At 44.2% G+C, this 26,121-nt stretch overlaps 1 protein-coding gene across 3 annotated transcripts in view; it reads left to right on the top strand.

Annotated features, from left to right (window-relative positions):
* Positions 1-26,121, top strand: part of LOC119187625 (ornithine decarboxylase) — a 196,950-nt gene that overhangs the window by 55,107 nt on the left and 115,722 nt on the right. Inside the window, exons 1-3 of one of the 3 annotated variants that reach the window (XM_075878494.1) lie at positions 9,621-9,769; positions 9,902-10,007; positions 21,802-21,898. In XM_075878494.1, coding sequence (XP_075734609.1) covers positions 9,924-10,007; positions 21,802-21,898 — 181 coding nt within the window. In that variant the 5' untranslated portion in view covers positions 9,621-9,769; positions 9,902-9,923. Of the gene's footprint in view, positions 1-9,620; positions 9,770-9,896; positions 10,008-21,453; positions 21,495-21,801; positions 21,899-26,121 lie in introns of those variants that run through there. The other 2 variants (XM_075878495.1, XM_075878493.1) reach the window with 2 other exon arrangements.

Below are 26,121 nucleotides of genomic sequence, written 5' to 3'. Positions count from 1 at the left end.
ACTCGCTATGCAGTTAGTCATTCCTATGTATAACACAGCGTTCATCTGAACTGCTCACTGAGCACTGTATATATCGTCCCTCGATATTTTGGAAGTAGTTTATGTCCTCTTCGTTTACGTTCCGCGAACGACCGCCGCAACAGTTCACTCTGGCCGAAACGACCACTAGGCTTAGGGCCGTACTTATTGTGCCACGGTTGTTGTGAAGATCGCAGATGTTCAGTTAGAAAGAATCTATTAATCGTTACAATGTAGTTTTGATCATAACTGACCCTTTAATGGTCATATTTTCACCTTCGATTACACAAATTGGAAGCTAAAAACACCAAGATCGGGCATTGCAGAGGATAACGGCTGCCGAGGACATGCGGCTTTCTACGGTATGAACCGCAACGACTCACTGCTAGAGTAGGTTGCTCTTGATTATCAGACTGATACTACTGTCATTTTGTGTTGCGAATTCTCAGTTCTATCGATGCCGTTTATCAAATACTTTGACGAAACTCGATCTAACTTCAAGGAAAGCGCCCCCGCGCCAAGGAGGCATTCATGGGTGGGCTGAAACCTTTTTTCCTGAAATTCTTGCATGCCCCCCTTTGGCGCCCACCTCCAGGAGCAAGCATGGGTAAAACACGACGCATAAGTTCTGTGCTCCTTGCCACCCTGCAGGAACAAAGTTTTTGTATGCCCCCCCCCCCCCCCCACCAGCAAATTCCTGGCAGCGCCTCTGACCCGCGCGATCAACATATGAATGCTTTAGCGTACTCGCATCCATTGCCTAAAGAAACTGAAGCTATGTGTAGCACATAGATGGGATATGATGTAGCACCATCATATTCAGTTAATTTTACGCTCGACATATAGCGATTCAATATGAAGTCTTACAGAAAGTGCGCCGATCACGCCTACTTTCTGCCAAAGTGCCGCAGAGATTATCGGTGTGCTGTAGAGACTATACAGCATGGCCAGTGCCTCCTAGCGCGCTTTAAGACACTGGCTTACGCTGTACAGTGTGGCCCAGTGTGTTTCAGTGCACTGGGCGACACTGGCCACGCTGTACAGTGTGTGCCAGTGCCTTCCAGCGCGCTTTAAGACACTGGGCTACGCTGTAGAGTGTGTCCCAGTGCGTTTCAGCGCACTGGGCGACGCTGGCCACACTGTACAGTGCGTCCTAGTGCCTCGCAGCGCACTGTAGTACACTAGGACACACTGCACAGCGTTTCCAGCGTCACTCAGAGTGCTGAAACGCATTGGGGGATACAGGAAACGCTGTTTTTGTTTAATAGGGTTCAGCGCCACTAGAAGCGATGGTGAATGCGTTCATTAGTTTTGAAAACTCCGGCATGGCCACATTGGGGATCATCGTGAAAGGAGGCGCATATTTGAGATCGCGAGCTGCGGGGGACAACCAAGAGCCGCTTACTCCTTCAGGGGCGTAGTTGCGTCAATGTAGCAGCCGATCACTAATGGCGAAATGAGCAGCTTGACGTCGGAGAGATCGTGATACCGCCGTGGTTTACGATCCAGAGAGACAGTCAAAAAGGGAAGCAATCCACGGGTCTTTGTGTTGTTCACTGGCAAAGGAGTCGAGGTCGAGAGATGCGTCAGAGTTGATACCAGTGGTTCCGCAGGCCGAGTCGGGAGGTAAAGGCAATGGGACAGGGCATCAGCGTCAGAACGCTTGAGTCCGCTGCGATAGATGACGCGAATGTCGTACTCCTGCATTTGCAGTGCCCACCGAGCTAGGCGGCCAGAAGGATCTTTTAATGTGGCGAGCCAACAAAGTGCATGGTGGTCCGTTACAAGGTCGAATTGGCGACCGTACAAATAGATATGTGGGGTTTAACGTCCCAAACCCACCATATGATTATGAGAGACGCCGTAGTGGAGGGCTCCGGAAATTTCGACCACCTGGGGTTCTTCAACGTGCACCCAAATCTGAGCACACGGGCCTACAACATTCCCCTCCATCGGAAATGCAGCGACCGTACAAATAAGGGGGAACTTGCTGAGCGCCCACACTAGCTCTAAGCACTCCTTTTAAGTGACACTGTAATTGGCCTCAGCTTTGTGAGCGTGCGACTCGCATAAGCGACGACGCATTTGGAGTAGCCCGGTTTGCGTTGGGTGAGGACAGCGCAAAGACCAACCACGCTAGCATCTGTGTGAATTTTCGTTGCAGCTGTTGGGCCGAAATGCCGAAGAATGGGAGGAGATGTTCGCAGACTACGGAGCGTGGCAAACGTGACGTCGCAGTCAGGATGCCAGGATGAAAGGTCTGCGTCACCGCGTAGGAGGTTGGTCAGTGGTGACATGATCGACACAAAATTTTGAACGAAGCGCCGGAAGTACGAGCATAGTCCGACGAAACTGCGTAATTCTTTCAGTGTAGTAGGTTTCGGGAACTCAGCGACTGCTCGCCGTTTTGCAGGGTCGGGTAGAACACCATGCTTGGACACGATGTGCCCTAAGATGGACAGTTCTCGCGCGGCGACGCGGCACTTTTTAAGGTTTAGTTGGAGCCCAGATTTGGTTAAGCACGTCAGAACCAGTTGGAGCCGAAGCAGATGTGTAGGAAAGTTGGAAGAGAAAACGACAATGTCGTCGAGGTAGCATAGACAAACAGACCACTTCAGTCCACGCAGCGTGTTGTCCATGAGTCGTTCAAACATGGCAGGAGCTATAAAAAGCCCAAAAGGCATTACGTTAAATTCGTACAGGCCATCTGGTGTAATGAACGGAGTTTTCTGGTGATCAGCTTCAGCCATAGAAACCAGCCAGTATCCAGATCGTAAGTCTAAGGAACAGAAGAATTCAGCTCCTTGGAAGCTGTCAAGGGCGTCGTCGATGCGCGGTAATAGTAGACATCTTTCCGCGTCACCTTGTTTATTCGCCGGTAGTCGACGCAAAATCAAATCGATCCATCCTTCTTTCGAACTAGACCAAAGAGAGATGTCCAAGGACTGTGTGATGGTTGAATAACGCGATGGATAATATCTCTTCGCCCTGGTTGTTGATGACGTGACGTTCTGCAGCAGAGACACGGTACGGTCTTTGACGCAACGGCTGATGCGAACCAGTGTCAATTTAGTGATGCACTGCGGAAGTGCGACCCGAATGGGGCTGGCAAACGTTGAATGAATTCGCGAAGTGCTGGAGGAGATTAAGAAGCTCGGCGCGTACTTGATCGCTTAAAATATAGGTGATAGAACTCGAGAAGATGTCACTCGACGAGCATTCCAGTGGGGAAAGGGCATGAAGTTTGGTCAAGGCACTACTGCACGACTCGTCTGGCATGTTAAGAAATAAAGAAGAATCAAGGTACTCTACTCGACCGGTACATTCGCCGGCAAGGAGCGTAAGCTGTGCAGAAAGGGGGTTGTGGACGAAAATATTGCTTCGGCCAGCAATGGCGTCAAGTGTAGCGAAAGGCAAAAAAATGGCTCTGCGGCTCATGAAAATGTCGGAAGGTGTAAACATTACCGTAGCATCGTTATGGTCATCGCTGCAAACAGGGACAACGGCAAGAGAGGCTGGCGGAATTTCAGTGTCCTCACGCATTTGGCGACCGCTCAATAGTTTCTTGAAATGGTTCATCACAAAGGTGCAAAAATTGAACTTCAGCGCGTGCGCAGTCGATGTATGGCATGATGATGGGACAGAAAGTCCCACCCGAGGATAACGTCATGCGAGCACATCGAAAGGACAATGAACTCGACAACGTACATAGAGCCTTGGATGAATATGTGGGCCGTACAGGTGCCGAGAGGTCAAACTGGTTGTGCGCTAGCCGTACGAAACGATAGTATAGAGAGTGGCGTGGTCACTTCGTGTTGGGAGCGGCAGAGCTGGGCGGCTATAACAGAAACGGCAGCACCTGTGTCGACGAGGGCAAAGGTAGAAACACCATCGACAGATATGGCGATGGCGTTAGCAGATGAAGTGCGAGGACTTGAGCATTTCGACGACGGCGCAGTTCTTGCCTCTGGAACTGCGGCGTTCAATTTTCCCGGTTGGAGGAAGCGGGTCGGGGAGGAAGCGGGTCGGGGATTGGGGACAGTGATCGCCTGCGAAGAGACGGGGAGCGGGGAGAGTGAATCTAAGACGGGGGTTGGCGTGACTGAGACTCGTGAATTTTACTGTAGCCATACTGTGGTGAGGGATAGGGAGCAGGTAGATGCATGAGCTGTGGGTCATCAGATAACGGCCGAGTAGCGTCGTGGAGTGGTTGGAAGCGACGGCGACAATATCGTGCCACGTGTCCTGGAGTACGGCAGGCGTAGCAGATCGGTCGATTGTCAGGAGTGCGCCAGGAATTGTTTACTCGTGGTGCGGCCCAAGGTGTCGAAAGAGGGGCGGAGTGGGGAGCAACTGAAGACATGAGTGGCAAATGCTGCTGGCGGGGTCTGCTGCGTACCGCCGGGGAATACGTAAGAGGCGCGGCCACGGGCTGCATAGCCAGCGCATGGGGAACAGGCATGGCCACAGGCTGCTGGTGGGCAGCGACGGGAACAGCCTGAGCTACCTCTTGGGCAATAATGTCGCGGAGTGGTGAGGGCAGACTAGTGGACGGTGGCTGCTGCGTGAAGGGAATCAACGACAGTTGCCGAGCTACTTCTTCCCGCACAAAGTCTTTATTCTCTTGCAGAGTTGGTGAGTGATCGGGAAAAGAAGTAAGACTGAAGAGCGAGTCGGCATGTGAGGAAAATGGCCGAGTAAGGGCACGCTGCTTCCTCAACTCGTAAAAACATTGACACAAAGTCACAAGTTCCGCAACGGTGTTACGGGCCAGGAGCATCTGAAATGTGCCATCATTTATCCCTTTGAGGATGTGCTGAATTTCCTCCGACTTGGGCATGGCGGTGTTCACATGGTTGCAAAGACCAATAATGTCTTCGATGTAACTGGTGAAAGATTCTGTTGGCTTCTGCGCGCGAGTCCACAGGCGTTGTTCGGCTCTGGACTTGCGGACAGCGGGTTGGCCAAAAACGTCAGCAAACGACGTGTTGAAGATGGACCACTTCGTAATGTCGTTTTGTGGCTGTTATACCACATTTCGGCCACGTCAGCGAGGTAAAAGATGACGTTTGTGAACTTGTCCGCGTCATCCCACTTGTTTGCGCTCACCAGCTCGTAGTTAGTGAACCAGTCTTCCACGTCAGTCTCATCAGCTCTGTTAAAGACCTTGGGCTCTCGCAAGCGAAGAACGCCGGGGTTGCTGGAGGATGGAGTGGAAGAGCCAGGTTGCGCGTTGCTGGTGGCCGTGATGGGAGGTAGCGTTCGGTTGCACAGCTCCAAGTTTAGGCGACGGCGAAGTGCAGCACCCAGATTCAGGTGACGGAGAACGTCCGCACTCTCCACGAATTGAAAAAGGGTTTATTGGCGTATGTTGCGACGGTAGCCCTACGATGAAAACGCGATCAGGACAGAGCAACAGTCAAGCAGATTCCGGCTATGATCAGCACAAGGCGACCGAGAGAAGCCGCAAACCCAATACCCAAGCGGTGGCGATGTTGCTTGCCAACGATGCGTTTTCTTCTTCACAAGTGCACTATTGAACAACCTATTTGTAGTGTTTGCAAGTGTCAAATTAATCTGACGTCATACACACTTATTGGGCATATATTAAGAAGGGTACAACTGGCTCACACTTGATACACATTTGGTTGACCATGCATTGAAATGCTGAAGCTTTATTGCAGCCTTCAACGTAGGCTGCCAAATTCACAAATCTTCTATTTTTATTGGTGTGTCATTATTTGGTCGAGGTCGCACGTGCCTCGTTAAAATTAGCTTATGCATTACTTCGCGAAACCAATTTCCGGAGCCCTCCATTACAGTGTCTCTATATTCATATCGTGGGTTTGGAGACGCCAACGCCAGGTATTATTATTAATATTATTTTTTGTATGGGTTTAGGTTACTAAACTGTCAGATAGTTCACATCATAAATATGGCGTCTCGTCTTGTATCAAGGCAAAGGCGGCCAAAAGGACACTACCTTCATTCTCCGGATTGCATCCCTCAACTTGTCGAACGCACATCCGGCGCTGCGACTGCAGTGCACTCGGCGGGTTGGGCTGTGACCTCTACGTAGCCTCCGCAATCAACTCCGACAGAGTACCGTGTCACTGTTGGATCTGATTGTGAAAGAGACACCGTATAGAGCGCATGATTGAGTTCTCCACCATTGCATCTACCGAAACAATACCAGCTGCTCATATTTGATTGTCCAGTTCACTCATAGTGTCCAAATTCTGGGAAGCATATAGACAAACTACACGCCTCTGAGAGCGATCATGGATATTTTGCAGTACGGGCACGGGGGTGGTGTCTTCAGGAGCCAACTACGACTACATACTCGTGAATCCTATAGCGTTGTTCAGAATTCTCTCTCATACCGAGAATGATAACGGTTGTTGCTTGCTGTACCGATGTGTTGAAGTGACTTTGCTGGCCGGTCGCCTTGCACAGGCATATTATGCCACAGTGTGACATGTCTTCTGCGACCACAATGAAAGCCAGCAACACAGGAAGAGTGCTTAACGGTGTCTGCAATAAGAAAGCGCATTCCTTTTAGCTTCTATCAACTTTAATGCGTAGCTACGGCCCAGCTGCAGTAATGCACTAAACACAGAATAGTTAGTGTTCTGGCCTTGTCATTGTAAACAGCATAAGCTGATACCAGTTCCGTGATGAAGAGATATACTGCTATCAAATATAAAATAAAATAGCTGTGTGTGCAGCAAACCAAAAAGCGGAGGCTTCTGACGCCTAAACGTGTAAAGCAGTCCTGTACCCTTAGCTTATCTGGTTTCGCTTTCTGGGGAAGCAGACGAACTTAGTTGTGGAATGTTCGATGACATATGTTCAACGCCCCTTGCGGCCAAACGACTTTTCATTTATGAAAAAACAGTAAAGAATTGTTATCGCCTTTCAGTTTACTTTATTTGTCTTTATTTTTCGATGTGTCATATCTTCGTTCTGGAGATGAAAGTGATATAGTGAGCCCATGGTAGAGATCTTCCTCATGCCGCTTGTCACCTAATGACTGCAATCGGCGTTTTAGAATTTTTACCTACGCCCATGCGCACACGACCACCCGCTATTGTGCTGAAATCTATGGTGACTCGCGTACAAGCGCCTACGCGTTACACCCACAGATGAGGTTCTAGACAACCGTACTCACAGCTACCGTTGTAATTTGGGTGATATGCTCAGCTGGGCGCAGATTCTGCAGTTGTTCAACTGCCATAGCCATCAACCTGGCGATATCGGTAGAAAAACTCGGGCAGAGCATGCAGTGTGAAAACGAGCATGCAGTGCAAAAAGGGAATGCAGTGCAAAAAGGAAAGATGGGTGGAATGTTAAAAAAAAGTCACGAAATGTATTTGTTGCAGAGCTTTGCTGCATTTCTCTCGTCGTGCTTAGGCGCTGCGGCGCACTTATTTAGTAGAAATTATCTATCTTGCTATTCGGCTGATTTTAATACCGAATGAAAAATTCACTTCAAAGAATATCGAGGTTGCTGGTAGGTGTGTTCGTCTGAGAACTTTGCAGGCCATCTTATCATCATCAGTTTGTGGGGCTTAACGTCCCAAACCCACCATATAATTAAAAGAGATGCTGTATAGTGGAGGGATATAGAAATTTTGACTACCTGCACTCTTAAGAATAAAGGTCGACATATTCACAAACTAAATACTAACCTCTAACTTGTCACATAAAGCACCCTTTTAGCAAAAAAAGGCAGTAAAATGTACGTTAGCGAAAATTACTGCCTAGTTATTAAGTGAATATTGCTGACTCAAGTGGTTAGTTCAATACTAAATTGTTAGTAACACCTGAAAATATACGTTTACGCCTACTTGTTGAATGTTTCTGTGCGAGGCGATATCAAAATTATTCTATTACAAAAGTACAGGATAAAAAAACAAATTTACAAGGCCCTCGTAAAGAAATTATTGGCTCCTAACCTTAATCTGTTAATCTGATTTGATCATATGATCAAATCAGATTAACATACATAAGGAAATCTCGTATGCTCATATGGACTCATTGAGCATATGAAATGCTTATATGAACTCATTGAGCATATGAAATGCTCATATGGACACATATGAGCATACGATATACTCCTATCAGTTCTCATACTCAGAAGATTATATGCTCATACGAGTATGAGAAAACATATTATTGAATCACGAGAACACGCATGCACAAGTAAATCTTCATGACTTGGATATAGCAGATTTCTATTGCAACAGCAGCAGCTTGAAGGCTATATATACCACTGCTTTGGGATCCCACACCACGTACTAGATAGCTGTCACAGAAATCATAAGATGTTTTCTACGCATCATCATGTCCCATTCTATTTTCGTACGTGTGTGCCATTACGTAGCCAGAAACTTCTATTCCGATGTATTCAATAAAATTAGAGCTTGCCTAAATTTTGCTTACGATGTCACCATTACGGCAAAATGTACTGCGGAATCTACAAAGAATACGACAACGTAGGTGGCTTAGTAGTTGCTTAGCTAAAAACTCTAAAAGAGGTTCCTGGGTTATTAACGGCTAAAGTTACAATCTGTACTAGCTGGTACTGGTAAAAGTATGCCGCGAAGGTAGTAAACTACTCCAGAAACTAGTGAACACACGCACTTACCAACTAATTACTAACTGTTGTTCTAAGAGTGTGGGTTTCTTGAACGTTCACGCAAATCTGAGTACACGTGCTTACAGCATTTTCACCTGGATTGAACAGGTAGCTGCCGCAACCGCAATTCCATCCTGTGACCTGCAGGTCAGCAGCCGAGTGCCTTATTCACTAGACCACCACGGTGGAGGTGTCTGTTTTCTCTAAAGGCATCATTTAGTAGTGCTGGCTCATGAAGGTTCGCGTAAGCGGAGATTCGCACAGCGCGTGAGTTTTGCGTTTTTTATTCTGCGTAATTAACCAAACGGTTATATACCAAATTTTGCCGGGGATCTATCATCAAGCATGAAGGCCAATCATAATGAGGTACGGGCTTTTTGGAGTTATAATAACCAGAAGAAAAGAAAGAAAATAAGAACAGTGATGCGAATGAACGTGTTGACATTTTAAAAAAATTGTTCTAAGCGCCGAGCTCTTCCCCTACTTTTTCAAAGCGCCGCCGTGGTGGCCTAGTGGATAAGATATTCGGCTGCTGACCCGCAGGCCGCGGCATCGAATTCCGGCTGCAGCGGCTGCATTTTCGATGGAGGCAGAAATGCTGTCGGCCCGTGTGCTCAGATTTAGGTGCACGTTAAAGAACCCCAGGTGGTCAAAATTTCCGGAGGTGTCCACTATGGCGTCTCTCAAAATCATATGGTGGTTTTGGGACGTTAAACCTAACTTATCAATTATCTACTTTTTCAAAGCCTAAGTTTTCATAGTAACAAGCTTGACATCGGTATAACAGGGGTTCGTCGCCGAGTGTCTGTGTGCGGGACAGCATGTATCTTTTTTTCTTCTTTTTTTTTCTTGCTTGAAGCGAGAGAGATGAGAGCCATTGTTGGATAAGTGAACGAGGGGGAGCCGGGGTGAGCACGCACTTGTCGAGGAGTTCAAAGATCACGTCCTACGTTGTCATCGGCATCACTTCACCTTTAACGAGCGCTGTCCGCTTTTACATTTGGCTTTGTCGCCACTAGAAGGAGGCTATCGAAAACATTGTCACACCTACACAATCTTAAGGCGTGACTAGAGTCTGTGTCGTCAGTGTTTTCCTCTCCTTCGTCGTTTGTAGGTGTTTTGTTATCTCGCTTACATTTGTGTATTTGGTCTCCAACAGGGTGCGCACTTCGTAGTTGCTTCTAGGGCCATTCTTTCCACTCTCGGTTAAAAAGACGGAGCTGTGGCGTTTTCTCTTCGCAGTTGGAGCAGCACGGGATTCACAATGGGAGAAAACAAGGACAGTGAGACTTTGGTTCACGTCGATGAAAAAGTGACGGACGTCGCCCGAAAAGTCATTGAATCGCAGGTAATGCTTGGATACGGTTCGACCACTATAGTGCATACGTAAATTATGAATTTGCCAATAGTGTCACCGGAAATAACGATGAGCTTGCTTGCATTGTGTATTATGATCTCAAACAGTCAGAATGTTCATTGCTTTATTACAGCGAAAGCTGTTATGAGATCAGAAAATGAGTCACTCGCAGCGCAGTAGTTGTCGGCCAAAGTTGTCGGACCATAATTACAAGGAATTAAAAATAAGCTTTAATAAGAAAACACCAAAGACATATGGTGACAGAGGGAAATTGCAACCCGGGTCCACTGCGTGCCAGCCCAGTATTCTAACGATGAGCCATTCCGGTGCTTGGACTCGTTAGCTAACTTGCCTTAGGCTGGCTTGATGTCAGGAAAGAAATCAAGTTAATATGAGTAATAAATCGTTCTTGAACAGAAAAGGAAAAACCAAGCGTCACACAATGCGAATCGCGTAATAAGTGGATCGTCCAATGCTCTAATGCTCCAACACATTAGAAAAGCTTGTTCTTCATCCCCTATTAAGGTGTGGCACATACCCACTTAAGGCGTAATTTGCAACCGTATTTATGTGTAACAGTATTTTATTATTTATTTATTCTACCGAGGGCGTACGCTACATTTTGGCAATTTTCACCATTTAGCCATGCCATCTTCATATTTATAGACAGTTTTACTGCTCTTGAACATAAAATCCAGTCTTCATATTCTCTCATGATTAACAAGATAATCTGTCATAATCATTAGGTTGATTAAGAACTTGAAACCACACATATCAATCAATCAATTACTAATAGAAGAATCTCCTAATCTTCTAGAGTGTGAATACAAGGAACCTGCCTTGTTTTATGGTGGAGTCATTTGTTTAACACTGTTTTTTTTAATAAGGCTTTGACGAGGGCTTGTTGGTGGGCATTCTTTTCCTACGCTGTACCGTTTGACGGAAAAATTATGGAATACCCCACGCGTGTGTCTGGTGTTCCGTACTTTATCCTTGTAATATTATAGCGAAACAAACTAACCTCAGTTTATTTGTTGTGTTGTGATGTTTTTCGTACATTAGTTTTATGCATATATTGAACTGCACCACTTTGTAAGTTTATTACATATTTATTGTCTTGGTTGACGTTTCTTCGTCTGTACATTCACAAAGAAATGTTTGGGAACCCGCTAGAGCGTTGTAGTACGCCAGTATGCAAAAATTATAAATAAATATACCACAGGAGTTTGAAGTTTTTAATATACCCAAGTTTGTTCCAAAAGTATGAAGGCGAAACCTCATTCCTCTTATGCCAAAGAACAGGCTGGCGTCAGGAAAGTTTACTATGCTATGAACCATATTCATGATCATGTCGTTAGGGCAATTCAGAAATGCGTATAATATAACCAGCCTCACTGACAAGAACTCAAATGTTACGAAAAAGAAAGAACTTGAGAAGTCATGATGGAATTGGGGCGTACAGCAATGAAGAGTTGCAGGGACGCACATGGAGATATTTTTGTAATGATGCTTTGTTAAAATAATAATAATAATAATAATAATAATAATAATAATAATAATAATAATATATAGTGAATAATAATAATGATTGGGGGTTTACGACACAAAAATGATATGCTTATGAGAGACACCGTGTTGAAACCTCCAGAAACTTCAAATACATCGGGTCCTTTAACGTCCCCCTGAATGTAAACACACGAACTCCTAGCATTTTATCTTCACCGAAATGCGGTCGCCGTGGCGGGGATAACTTATGCTTGGGAGTTTGGATTGCATTGTTTTGTCAAGTTATGCTAGTTATTATAGGCTGCAAGCCATCGAGGATCTTCCAAAATGAAATGTAGGAAGTGCAAATGAATATATGAATGCAGGAAATAATGTTGCATTGAATAATCTGAAGATAAAATTAAGAATTCATAATTACTAGTCAGTCCTCTCTGTATGCGCAAAGCTTCGGTTACTCAGACTAGTGGTTAGCGGAGGGTCTTCATCCTCAGAGAAACTCTGGGGACAATTTAGAGATGTGGGTTAAACAATTTTCTGCATTGCCATATTTACAGACGAAAGTTCTATTCTACAGACTTGCACCGAATGCCCCCGATGTTCTAACTAGAGGGAAACCGCACAGCAAGGTAAACAGGGTGCACTTGCTTGTCAACAGCACGCGCGTGCTGAGCCGGCAAGATATAGCACACGATGATAAGGAACGTGGTGAACTCTTTGGCTTATCTCGCGGCCCGCATATCGAGCAGAGAGGCACCCAGTGACCTTTGTATGCAACAGCAATGAAATATCGCTTTTGAGAAAGAAGACAACCATAGAGTGTAAAGTCCAAGAACAGCTTCATAGTTGGGTATGGTAAGGGTGTCATGGGCTTATTGCATTAACGCCTCAACGATGAACGTTTGACAAGCATTACAAAGATGAGCTTGGGTCGACCCCGGGCTAATACGTGGCCGTGTAAGCCACCCTCTGTACTACTGACTACTACTATTCCATAAGGAAAGGGTACATAACAGCTTCAACTAACCGCTACTTATCTACGGAGCTGAAACCTGGGGGCTGGCAAGGAGGGTAGAACTTGAACTTAGGACGACTCAGCGAGCGATTGAAACAAAAATTATAGTTGTAACATTAGAGAGAAAGACAATAGAGTGGGTCAAGGGAGAAAGGTGTATTAAGGATATCACTCACAGTTTAACTCAATAAGAACAAATAAACATGGGCCTAGATGAGGCTAATCAGTTTGCAAATATAACATGGCAGCACGACACTCAGAACCAGGTTGTCTGGCAAAACAGGGAAGAGTCATTTTCTCTGCATTGGCGTAGTTAGGCTGATGATGACGACGATGATGTTATAACTTAGTAATACTGCTAATACTAGTATTACTACTATTACTACTACTGCTACTACTACTACAACTACTAGTACTACAACTACTACTACTACTGATAAGAATAATATATAAGAAGAAGAAGAAAAAAGAAGAACTCATGTGATTTAGAATACGATTATTATGATCGTTGTTGGAAGCTTTAAATGGAAACATTGTGAAACCATTCAACAGATAGTACACGTCGTATGTGCCAGAATAGTTTGTTTTGAATCGTCATACCCTTCCGAGTTACTCAGCAATGGCATGCACATATCTCCCATGAGCCAAATATCCTCGAATGTTGTGTCCGAGCCAATGAGTGTATAACACAGCCACAACTCTATCGTCCCGACCATAACGAAATAGTGAAAATAAATAGCTTGAATAAGATCCTAAGCACATTGTAATGAAATGAACATGCGAAAGTGTTTGTTTTGGCTAGGTTGCTGAGTTCTGCGTAGTGGTGCTGTCGAGTTTTGGTATAAACAGCAAGTCAGTGTGAGAGGTCCTATTTTATTCCGCTCACGGAGCCCAAATTGTTAGCTCTTGCTGCGGGCGATGTGTCCGAATCATGGGTTGAACAGGAGCCACAGTCCGATTTTTTTTCTCGTAAACGTCTTCCTGCGCGTACGGCAGCTTTCCAAGCACTCTGTTCGCAATTTTATCGAGCACATTAATGTTTCGCATGCTCGTATGCGGACATCGAATTCATAGCGTTAGTTTTCTGAGCTGGTTTTCTCACCTGTCTTTCCCAGTTCATATCTGGTTAAAGTAAGTTACCTGGAAGTATAGCATGCATGGTTTCATTCACGTTTATCCCCGGATTCATCCGCGCAAAGAGTGCGCTTCGCCTACTGGTGTGCCTTCGATGCCGTAGTGAGTGGTTACCGTTCATTGTTTAAAAGGCTGAGGGGGGAAGCCGAAAGTGAAAGAAGAGTAATGATAGCCATAATGCAATTGTCTAGCTTGAGGGTCTGACACTTGAACGATGGCAATAATTGAATGAGAGAGGAGTGGAAGGAGCGAGAAAAACAGAGGGGGATGATTTAATTTTGTATACACAGATGACGGCATTGATTGTACAATATGCAATGCCTCAAAGCTCACTGGTGAAAGTCACCTCATAGAAAGATTTTGTTACCCGACACCAAACACTGTTCAGCTATGCATGCAGCTGTGACACCGCTCGCACAGAAGGTGGAGGCCAACTGAAGTGGCGGACATTGGCACACTCTTGTGGAGTCCGCACTTCTCCCACTTCAGAGGTGATCGCCCTCACCTAATCGGCGGTTACAGTAGCTGCTGCGTGCGCCGACACCGATCAGTTTTGGCTGGAAAGGTCACCCACGTGTTTTCTAGACACAAAAATTGAAGACACCTGGCAAGCACGCCTTTCCGCCAACCTAGCTAAGCAGCGATTTCACGTTGATGTTAGTGCCCTTATTCAACCCTGTCTAATGTACTACAGATTCGTTGCACATCCACCACCAGGGAGTGAATTGTTCCTCGAACTTCTCTTCACCATGTGGACTTTAAAAAAAGTAGTGACTATGATGACGCAGATGAACGTGGCGTAAGGGGTAGTCGAAGCGAGTAAACTGCAGAAGCAGTGTCCTAGCCGGGCACCGTTACATAAGCGTCGTACTCAGACGTGTTACAACTAGTTTGCATGTATTGTAGGATCATGCATCGTAATCTGATTTAGCCATTTGCCTTTTAGCTTACGTTACCTTATGAGCTAACGGGACTGTTTCTAAATACCAAGTATATTCACTAAACTAAAGCCACTCCAACCGTTTTTTTTTATCTGACAATCTTGATGCTTCCGACTTGTGATTCTCACTGTCGTCTCCTAAGCTTGGTACATGCCTAAATTTTCAATGCAGGAGGTAAATACATGACGAGCACGATTCGCAGGTCGTTAGAAGAATAACATGCCTTCCTTGTCGCGTAAGTCATGGAATTCTATCCAGCAGTCTCATGCGGCACATCTCGTGCCGACATACCAAGTCCAATGGCATACAAGCATGCGCCACAGTGGATGATTCTTAGTATATATGAACAGAGACTTTAGATGTCTTAACTGAATTTTGTCTTACCATCTCAGAGAAGTTGTGGTGCCGGGGCCGGAAGTTGTCCTATGGGTTAAATATCTTGATGGAAGCAAAGAGTATAAATCACGGCTCGATTCGGAATCACGCCAAGGCATTCTGCATGAAGGTCCAGTATTCCACCTCGACCAAGTCCAGTGTTTCTGACTATTACGTAGACACCCTGCACAAGTGTCATGTTAGGACAACAGCAATTGTGGTGGCTGGTTATGCATATATATATATATATATAAAGAACACAAGCGAGTACACGTACGAAAGAGCAATACTTTTATGCCAACGTTTCAGCCGTGGCACGGCCTTCGTCATTCCCTGACGAAGGCCGTGCCACGGCTGAAACGTTGGCATAAAAGTATTGCTCTTTCGTACGTGTACTCGCTTGTGTTCTTTATACGTACCAGACCCCTTGAACTTCCTGCTGAATATATATATATATATATATATATATATATATATATATATATATATATATATATATATATATATATATATATATATATATATATGCATAATTCCTCAAGATGCAGTCAAGAAGCTTAGCGTGCACAAGCCTATATGACCGCTACGTGTAACATACGCGTTATAAACCCGTAGCGTGCTCTTCGTGGCGACGTGTCGGCTTTGCTCTAACGTTAGTGACAATGTCACGGCATACTATCATACACCCTTTACACACCAGTATGCTTCGCGTGCCTTACTAGGGCACATTTTGCGCCCTAGTGGTAAATTTACACCAAGACGTCGAACCATCTCGTAAGGCTTCGCGATTGAAGTGACATACTCATGGAACCAATGTGGACAAAAATTGAACGCGATGATGGCGCCGTCTGTCTGTCAGCAGTTTTACAAAGATTAGAATAATACTATTTTAGTTATATCTGAAAAACTTTTAATATTTTTACTCTCAAATGACTTTTTCGAACAAATAACAACTAAAAATTATGTTTTTATAATTTATTGCTTTGCATATTATAAAATAGTTTTCAAAAGCACAAGAATGTTCTGAAATGGCGTTGGCATTCCGCATAGCAGACAACACCACCGCCGTCGGCTTCTACGTCATGGGTGCCCCCACACGCTGCAGCAGCCCTCTTTCCAGAATTTTCTCGTTTCCATATAATTGATTGATATGTGGGGTTTAACGTCCCAAAACCACCATATGATTAGAGAGACGCCGTAGTGAAGGGCTCCGGAAATGTCGACCACCCGGTGTTCTTTAACGCGCACCCAAATCTGAGCACAGGGGCCTACAACATTTCCACCTCCATCGAAAATGCAGCCGCCGCAGCCGGGATTTGATGCCACGACCTTCGGGTCAGCAGCCGAGTACCTTAGCCACTAGACCACCGCGGCGAGGCTCGTTTTCATATAGTACATTGCGGCAAACTGCTTACTGGAAGCTCATACGTATCTTGAAAACTTACTTTAGTAGGTTGTGATGCCGCGTACAGGCCCAGAGGAATGACAACGCTTATGACAAAAACTTCCAGCAATAAATCGTTTTATTGCGAGTCAATTGATTGGTGTTTACATAAAATAAATGCGACGTAGGTAACATTTGAGCTTGTACCGCAATGAACAATATGGATACATCAGCGTACGTGTGTAAACAAGGTACGTAGTACGTACCACGCATAGCCCCAAAGCAGATGCCCGGAGCACAGAAGCTGTCCAGCAGTGACTGATATTCACATCGAACTGCACGAAACGTTCGATGGTGTAAGTAAAGGTATGCCGTTTACGTCCCTGCACTTGAGTAGCTCAAGATTTCACAACACGTCGTTGACAGTATACGGTAAACCTGCTGCAATTCGTATCAATATATCCGCGTGCTCTTCCCTAGCAGTGCGGTGCCACTGTTTTCTGGTCCATGCTGGCACCTAAAGTGCGCCACTTTCCAATTTCTACGCTTTGGCAGCATGCATGCTTCTGAATACCCATAATAAATGAGAAATGGTTTTTAATGCTTACGACTCTGAAGCCTTAAAAATAAAATTGTCGAAAAAAAAGGGCTTCGGTTTTGTTTACCTACCCCGGCGGTGCGCTATCGTCGTTTCGATGGACGCGACGCCTGAAGGCCCGGACACAAAGCTCCCAACATGCCACTGGCTTGGCTTGGCTAAAAGACAAAAAATCTGGCTTCAGATGCCACTAGCTCGGCGCTTCGCATGAAGTACATTTCCACAATGCATGCATGGAATAGGCCAGAGCTTGAAGATTGATTGGTACGATTCGGCGCTCTTGAAATTAGGCGAGGTTTTCTGCGTAATAAGAATTCAGCCTTTTTTATTCATGAATAAGCTATTGATCAACGAAGAAAGCAAAACATAATTATGCTGTCAAGTGTTATCGGACTGCTGTTGGCATGCTTTGCGTGAACTGGGTGTTCATTACCAGCAAATATTTGTTGTTGAATTCCACATGCAAGTAGACGTGTTCATTATGTTATTCACATAACTGTTTGGTTTCAATGCTTTGTTCCCAATTATAATTTTTGGCGTAATTTTAAGGGCTTACGCATTGTCCTTTCACCACCAAAACACACATATTATCACCATCAAGTGCTTACGCATGGTTATAGTCTGGCATTGTTCAAATAGACACCAAATTGAAAAACCTTTTTTTTGCATATTAGTAAGTTTCTGGTCTTCAACACTGAAATTACTATGCTTACCTCAAAAAGACGCGCGGTAAGCGAGAAAATGCACTAAAAAACCTGAATGCCAACGCCACATTGAAGTTCGTGCTTTAGTAATTGTGACGTCAAAAATTTTGATTACGTCAATTAGTGACTACGTACTTCCTATAAGATGAAAATGAAGTAAATTGCCCTATGAGGTGGCCACGGACTTGGCAATGCATACCAACTTTTCAGAATAGTTTGTCGAGCCAGTGTGGGTGAAATGTGGATAAAACATTCTAAAACCCACGGCATTACGTGCGGAGATATCAGCGCAGACTTTAAAACTGAACTTTGACCCCTATTTTTTTGTTATAATGAGCCCATACTGAGAAGATTAGCGACAATAGAATATAGTTTGTCAGCTTAAACTTATTCTTTATTTCACTTCAGTGTCCTTTTAACATAGACACATTCTTGACTTACTCTTTTTTTATTTTTTACTTGCATACGAACAAACTTCCAGCACCTTATAAAAAGGTGTCACTGTTTAATTATTTTTTGTCGGTACGAGTATAAGGAGGAGGCGCAGAAAACACCGCCTTTTACTATCAGAATTGATTTTAGCTTAATAGAGGCGGTGAAATGAACATCAAAAGGAAACTTGCGGCTGTAAGGCGCACACGCGTGAGAGTATGGGTGTGTTTCGATGAAAGGAGCATAGCGCGAGAAAGCTTGCACGTTCTCCTGCCACACACCATTGAGGACGCTTTGTGCTGCCAGTGGGCCTACAAAGTGTTAATATATTCTCTACCTCGTAGCCCTACCAATGAAATGAGAAACTGGCAGCATAGGGGGTTCAATTAAGGAAGCCGGCCCAAGTGACCGGAACAATACAGAACCGCGCTATTGTAGACTTCCACTGCGACTATAGTCGCTATTGCCTGGGCGAAGTGGGCAAGTGCACTCGTGGTAGTCGTCCTTGTAGCTTCCCCGATATTTCTAGGGTGGAGCTTATCACACGTGGTTATTGCCTTTGCATACCCTTCCCCATGTCTCCCACCTGCCGTAAACTTTTTGTGGATAACGAGGAAAAGTTGTGAAAATATGGTCTTGGCCTATCATATTTATTCATATACAATCCGCACGGGTTCGCACTGGCTAGTGTTAACTAATGTTCGCTAATTATCTCTAAAGGGTGGTCAAGACGAGATTGGTAGTTAAAAATAGTGGCAAGTGTTGGGTAATTTCGACCATGTTCTAATATTATGGCAACATTGAATAAAAGCACTTATATTCGAAATCGCCCAAGTCGTGATACGTGTACGTGAATGGTACGAGTCTGTATGCCCTCACACTACATAGACAAAAACTTGATTTGGCTCGGCCCTTAACATTGTGATTGTTTTTTTACTATTCCGAAAGACTAGTTCATTTATATAAAACCTCTGTGCATGAAACTCTCATGCTGTGTAAGGCTATAACAGCACAACTTTAACAGCACCATCATTACGCTCTTTTATATACGCCAAGCGCAACAGACTGTACGCCATGCACAATTGGGGTTGTACTTACTCGCGGCACTTATGAGAAGGTAGTTTGTCCACAGGATGCTTCCAGCAGTGGTTCGGAATAGGGCCAGTGGCTTTGCGCACCGTAAGGTAGGTCATCCAGCGCTCTTAAGGTGGTAGGCCACCTTCAACAGTCATTTTTTTTTCACAAAATAAATTTTAGGGTTTTGTTTTTCTTGAACTCCCAAACATTCACATATAATTTGCACAAAAATTATCTTTCTAGCGTCATTAGTTTGCGAGTTACAGCAAGTTTTCTATACCCTATACTTTTATAGCAAAACCGAAACCAAATTTCCAACTGTGGTTTCGGTTTCGAAAAATTCCAAGAGCTATGCGGCTGTGAAAGACATGTATGAAAGACAGTTTGCAGAAACTGAAATGTATTGGGCATGTCCAAAACTGTGTTGGCTGCCTCCTCGGAAAACTGAAGAAGACAGTGCGTGGACTCCGTGGTAAGGGAAAGCTCACTGATGCCCTCATTGACCGCCTGCAAAACTATCATAGCATTGCCATATGGGCTAATGTGGGCAACATTTCTGCAATTAAAAAGGTTACCCTTGCCAGTCTTTTTCATTGCAGCTCTACCAACAAGCAGCCGAGACATGGCCTGTGTCCACTTGGACCGAAAAGCTGGTGCGGATACCAAAGGGTCGAAGCACTCGGTTAAGGAAAATATGTACACAAAGGAGGACTTTCAAATGATGTGCTCAACAGAGTTAAAACTTTCTACAGTGATCTGTGCCTTGATGAACGTCTAATGAAGTGCCTGCATAGAAAGACTCAAAATGATAATGAGTGTTTCAATGGTCTAATATGGCAGCAGGCACCCAAAGAGGTCTACGCAAGCTTGCCTACAGTAATGTTTGCCTTGCATGATGCTTCGGCACACTTTGATAATGGCAGTGTAAGCACCCTAGATATCCTGAGGCAAGCTGGCATAGAACCAGGGTATCACACGACGAAAGCTTGCATCGCCAGGGATCACCTGCGCATGCGAATGCTAAACGCAAGTCAGTGGATGGGACAAAACAGGCCAGGAAGAAAAGACGAGCAGCCACCCGAACAAAAGGAGACAATAATGCTTCCGAAGAAGAGCCCAGCTATGAATCTGGTGCTTTTTAGGCCTGCATGCGAAGATTGTGACCCTTTTTACAAGCTCGGAAATCTTTGTTACGTTTTTCTGAAAATAAAAATTTGCTCCAAATGTTGCGACGCAAACTTTCATAACGTATTTCTCAGCGTATACTTTAAACTAAAATTTTGCACAATGATTTACAACATATATATCAGTGCAGTGAACTAAAATAAAAGAAATCTATCGAATATTTTTCGGTTCACAGTTGAATTCTCCAACAGGTTAAGTCTAAATTGTCTCTTCTTTTCCGTTTTTTTGCGGTTTTTCATTACTTCCTTGATATTCACTGCATAATATTCATTCTAGTTCACTGCATAGCTCCAGCCATTAGTTACACATGTGTCAAAGCTTTACTGAATAAAGACACCTATTAGTCACTTATCACAGCTGGCGTGGCTAGCACTTTTAATGCAATTTTTAACAAAGATTACCTCCCAATAAATAAATGTTCAATATTTTGCACTGTAAATAGCTGGGTAAATAAATAAGACATGCTGGTTTCGAAGAAAAGATCATTTCAACGCTGACTGCTCTTAAAAGTTTTTGTTTTTGAGTGGCCTACTACCTTAAAGCGATCAACAATATATTAACTCACGCACTCACCATTATTCACACGTCTTCGCGTGTATATCCTGTCGTAGTAGGGCATCATCATAGATTAGTTGAAAGGTATACTTTAGTCAAAAGCGATTTTTTAACTGCACTTGAAACAAATCAGCTAAAGACGGAAAGGTCACATCCGCGCAAACTGACAACTGAGCGTCACAGCTGAGTGCATGAACTCACATCAGCTGCCAGTCTGCGCACGTTTTTTGTTCACTTTTTTTTGTCCGTGTTGCTAGCGCAGTTGAAAAAACAATTTAGCTCATCTCTAGTCATTATTGCAAGATTCTGAGCAAATAGACTTCGGTGATTAAGCATAGATAGAATATGCGATGTTGCCCGAAAAAAATCGGTTTCCAAAAAGCCTATCGATCTAACTTCGTTCATGGGAAATGTTCCATTCGTGATATGGCGGCAATCAATAAAACATATAACATCAACATAATAAATTTGTATATTCCACTGGTCATGAGCTGCCTTTTAATGAAAGCAAATAATTCTGGATGATTTTTGCAGAATTGGAAGGTGTTCAACCAGTGATGCAAATATTGAATCAGGTGCGAGTTTTTCTTGAAAAAATAAATAAGGTGTTTTATGGGCTAAAAATATCAATATGGTGGACATTGCAGCAGGGGCCTCGAGATTAATTATTTTTAATTAGAATTCACTTGTTATTCATTTCCCGTTTGCCTATATCATTCAATGTTTAATATTTTATTACAACCGATCCTGTTTGTGTCGCGCTCGGATATGTGGATGGACTCTTGTTACGCGTGGCTAAAAAGTAGCAGTACTCTAAACGTAATAAATGCTTCGTGTTACGACAGCTGTCTGTAAGTTTAGTAACTGAGACTTCCTTCGCAGAACACAGACGACGCCTTCTTTGTTTGTGATCTACGTGAATTGGAAGGAAAGATAAAGTTATGGCGAGAGGAAATGCCCCGTGTGACGCCATTCTACGGTAAGTGTTTTGCGTGGCAGCGCACATTTAGAATTCGTTTAGCTTCTTCGCTATGACTTCTAATTGTTTACGTCTTATTTCTAGTCAACTTCGCTCAATTGTCAAAGTAATCACGCTGTCTTGTGTGTATGCACATCCATGAGCAAAAGTAGATGGGCCGCTGAAGTTTAAGCCAAAATTGCCGTCTGCACTGTCTATAACGCGAGCAGCTTGCTGTCCATTGCAGCATGCTCATCCGTGGTACGCATACTTTTGCTTACTGGTGTATATGCATGTATGTATGTATGTATGTATGTATGTATGTATGTATGTATGTATGTATGTATGTATGTATGTATGTATGTATGTATGTATGTATGTATGTATGTATGTATGTATGTTCTCATCGAACCTATTTGTTGAGAAGCCTAGTATTGAGTGTGCCCAGCAGAATAATCTCCGATCAGTTCGCCCATGCGCCTATCAGTGTGGAATTGAAACATGACAATTTAGGGCTAAGTAACGCAAATATTTTAGTTTCCATCATCGTCAGTTCAGGTCATAACGACGTAACTTGAACTAGAATGCTCAGATCAGGGCCAGTAATGTTTTTAGAGACTACATTCATCGTGACATAACGTGGCGGACATAGTGATTGTGCAACCAGTTGCTATACTAGAAGATCTGAAGGCGTGCTTAAGTCTGTGAGAAGTGTACTGGTGCTCACATTTCTTTACCGAGCCATTTTCGATGGAGGCGGAAATGTCGTAGGCCCGTGTACTCAGATTTGGGTGCACGTTAAAGAACCCCAGGTGGTCGAAATTTCCGGAGCCCTCATCTACGGCGTCTCTTATAATCATATGGGGCTTTTGGGACGTTAAACCCCACAAATCAATCAATCTTTACCGAGCTGGTGGGCTTAATTAGATTGCTAACGTTTCTGACCTCCACATTGTTCTACGAGAAAATTTTCTTATTGCAATAGAAATTACATGGACACTCTCGATGTGTTTTGGCCGTCGCCGTCGCCATCACCGTCCTGTCCCGTATCAAGTCGAAATTATCACATGGCCCCCACATCGTACGTTCTAAAGCAGGAAAAAGCACGTGCGTGGGGATAATCTACGCGGATGGAATAAATATGAAACGAGCCTGCCCATATCCGTCACTCAGAATACGCATGCAATAAAACCAACCAACTCGGGAGTACTGCCGATGAAGCCGAGAGGAAACGCCCCGCACTAAGGTATAGATAAAACAAGTTTCCAAGTTAGCACTGACCACCCTCTCGCTTATGTTCTTGGAGCGCAATCTAGAAGGTTCAAAATTTAAAAAAAATGATTTTTTTGGTTTTGTTGCCGTGGTGAACAGACGTAAATAAAAGAAAACGGAAAGAAATGAGTAGTAGAATAAACGGTTACCGAATGGAATACAAACACCACAGCACAACAGCAAACGTGATGTGTGGTACTCAGCTGGCAATGTTGGGCAGTTTTATATTTCACTCCACCAGCCATTATGTCTCGAATTGTTTATCGTACGTCGTCCGCATATCCGAAAGTGTTTTGCTCGTGTTTGGGCTGTGACACGAAGAACGCGCTTCATGCTGGACCCTCTCAGTGAGGACAGAGCAGGGGCGTAGCCAGGGGGTGGCCACCAGGCACGTGCCCGCCTTCAAATGTTTTTAGTAATGCCATAAAGAGCGAAAATGGCCAATTTAAGGGGGTACCCTTCCCGATGTGAAAGTGGTGCTCTCCCCCCCTCGAATACGCGCCTTCCACAGGGCGTCATGTTGTGACGAGTGATTACAGTCGGCTTGTGCACACGCAAAAAAAAAACACGGCCAGACTAGTACAAACGCTTGACTAGGAGCACTGTAATGGTAGTTTTTTTTTTCTAGAAAAAAGTGCACCCATTTTGACAATTGTGATGCCAGGTAATTTTGGTGCGGTGCGTGGAACTTCACAAAAGCTACGAGTTCTAGCACTGAGTTATTCCGAAGCATCACGTTTCGGCTTCTTTATGCCACGTTCTAGAGCAAGTCGCTCAAACTGGTCAAGCGTAAAATGCTCCTGAAAGTGCGTTCATTAAACCCTCCAGCTGTTCTGTACTTGCATGCACAGAAATATTTGAAATAACGTGCATGCACTAGATGCGCGTTAGAAGCGATCCTGGCGTTTCGACAAAAACCGACAAATAAACTCGATGCGCAAAACCGCGTCGCGTACGTCGACAAATCGCGGAAAAGCGTACGCGCGAAATGCTTCACAGATACGCTTTACGGAGTGAATAAACTATTTCTGACATCACGAGGCGCCTTGATGAGAGCGAAACTGTTTTCTATTATTTTACTGTGGCCCAGCATTGTTGGAAACTTGGATGTAACATTGAACATGCACTGCAAAGCAATCTTGGATAATTTGGCACCAACTGCAACGCTCGTTTTCTGCAAGTATATGTCCTGGCTGCGATTTTGTCTTTAGTCAAGACGGGAATCCGCCTGAAGCCATATGCGCATACGTGCGTGTTTTGAGCATTTTGCATAAAATTGGCACAGCACGTAGAGTGAGAATCAATTTATTGCGAAGCACGAATGAGGAAGGTTGATATGTCAATTTAAAATCATTCGCAACGTTACAAGGCGGAAGTATATTATGCCATACATCACTACCATGTCATGGTTATTATGTTTGCACCTGGCCTTTTTGTTCGTCGCCCATTGACGTTACGGGATACGAAATTTGTATAGTATGTGAAGCTAGCGAAACGACCGCGACCACGCTATGAGCGTAAAATATAGTCATGATTTACATGACAACATGTCATGATCATCATGTCATGACGTGTAATTTACCTTCGTTGTCTATTCACGTCACGTATTACCAAATTTGGTATATATAAAGCTAGTGACACGGCCGCGACCACGCTATAAGCGCGGCATGTAGTCATGTTTTACATGACACGCCTGTCATGATTATTATGTTTGGACGTATCATTTACCTTCGTCGTCTATTCACATCACGTGATACCAAATTGGTATAAGGGGAGCTAGCGAAGCGGCCGCGAGCACGCTATAATTGTCGCATGTAGTCAAGTTTTACATGACACGCATGTCATAATGCTCATGTTTGGGTGTGTCATTTACTTTCGTTGTCTATTCACGTCACGTGATACCAAATTTGGTATATATGAAGCTAGCGATAAGGCCGTAAGTGTGCTCTGAGCGTAACATGTAGTCTTGGAAGTTTTACATGGCACGCATGTCATGGTAATCATGTTTGAACGTGTATTTTACCTAGGTCGTCCATTCGCGTCCCGTAATACCAAATTTCGAACATGTGAAGCTATCAAAACGGCTGCGAACGCATCATAAGCGTGGCATGTAGTCATATTTTTACATGACGCGCATTTCAAGTTTATTATGTTTGCCCCTGTCATGTATGTTCATCATCCGTTCACGTTCCGTATTACCAAACTTGCAATATTTTAAGCCAGTGAAACGACCGCGCGCACACCATGAGCAGAGCGTGTAGGCATAACACACATGGCATTCATGTCATGATTTTCACATTAGGGCTTGTCACGTATGTTCGCTTACAGTCATGTCATATACCATACCAGTTTTGCAATGTCATGTGAATGAAACAACCGCAAGAGCAACAAGACCATGAAATTTAAATCATGACGTTCATAACATATATATAACGATTTTGATGTCATGAAAAGTCAGTCATGCTCGTCATACAAACTTGCTATTGCACACTAGTTTCTGTATAAGTGCCATCATCAAAACAGCCAGAAAAGCTAAAAGTCGACGGCGACTAGATAAATAGATACGGTCAAAGTCACCAAAGTTCGCTAAGACATGCTTCGAATTTATAATAAATAACACCGCTAGCCAATTCCAAGATCACGTGCAAGTATTGCACCAATTACAGACACGGGTGGTGGAAAAATGAAGGGGTGAGAGAGTGAGGAGGGTGGCTTCGAGAACTGTGAGTGATGCTACCTTGTAAACTTGTTTTATCTGGGGACCTTACCCCATATGCCTTGAAGGAGCATGCAAAGATACCAATGGAGCAGGAAGGGTTGCGCTAGCAGCAACATTGAACTTTAATTATAAGAGCGCATGGCAATCGCTGGCGCGTGCAATATCTCAGCAACCCTCAGCGGGCGGCTCGGGTACCGTTCTATGTGCTGCTCTCTCAATGCAAACAAACTGCGCGGAAAGAGCATCCCTCCCT

The sequence above is a fragment of the Rhipicephalus microplus genome, chromosome X (assembly GCF_043290135.1).
Source record: "Rhipicephalus microplus isolate Deutch F79 chromosome X, USDA_Rmic, whole genome shotgun sequence".
Taxonomy (NCBI): Eukaryota; Metazoa; Arthropoda; class Arachnida; order Ixodida; family Ixodidae; genus Rhipicephalus; species Rhipicephalus microplus.
The sequence above is the reverse complement of the archived record's forward strand: the minus strand, read 5'-3'. Positions and strand labels throughout refer to the sequence as shown.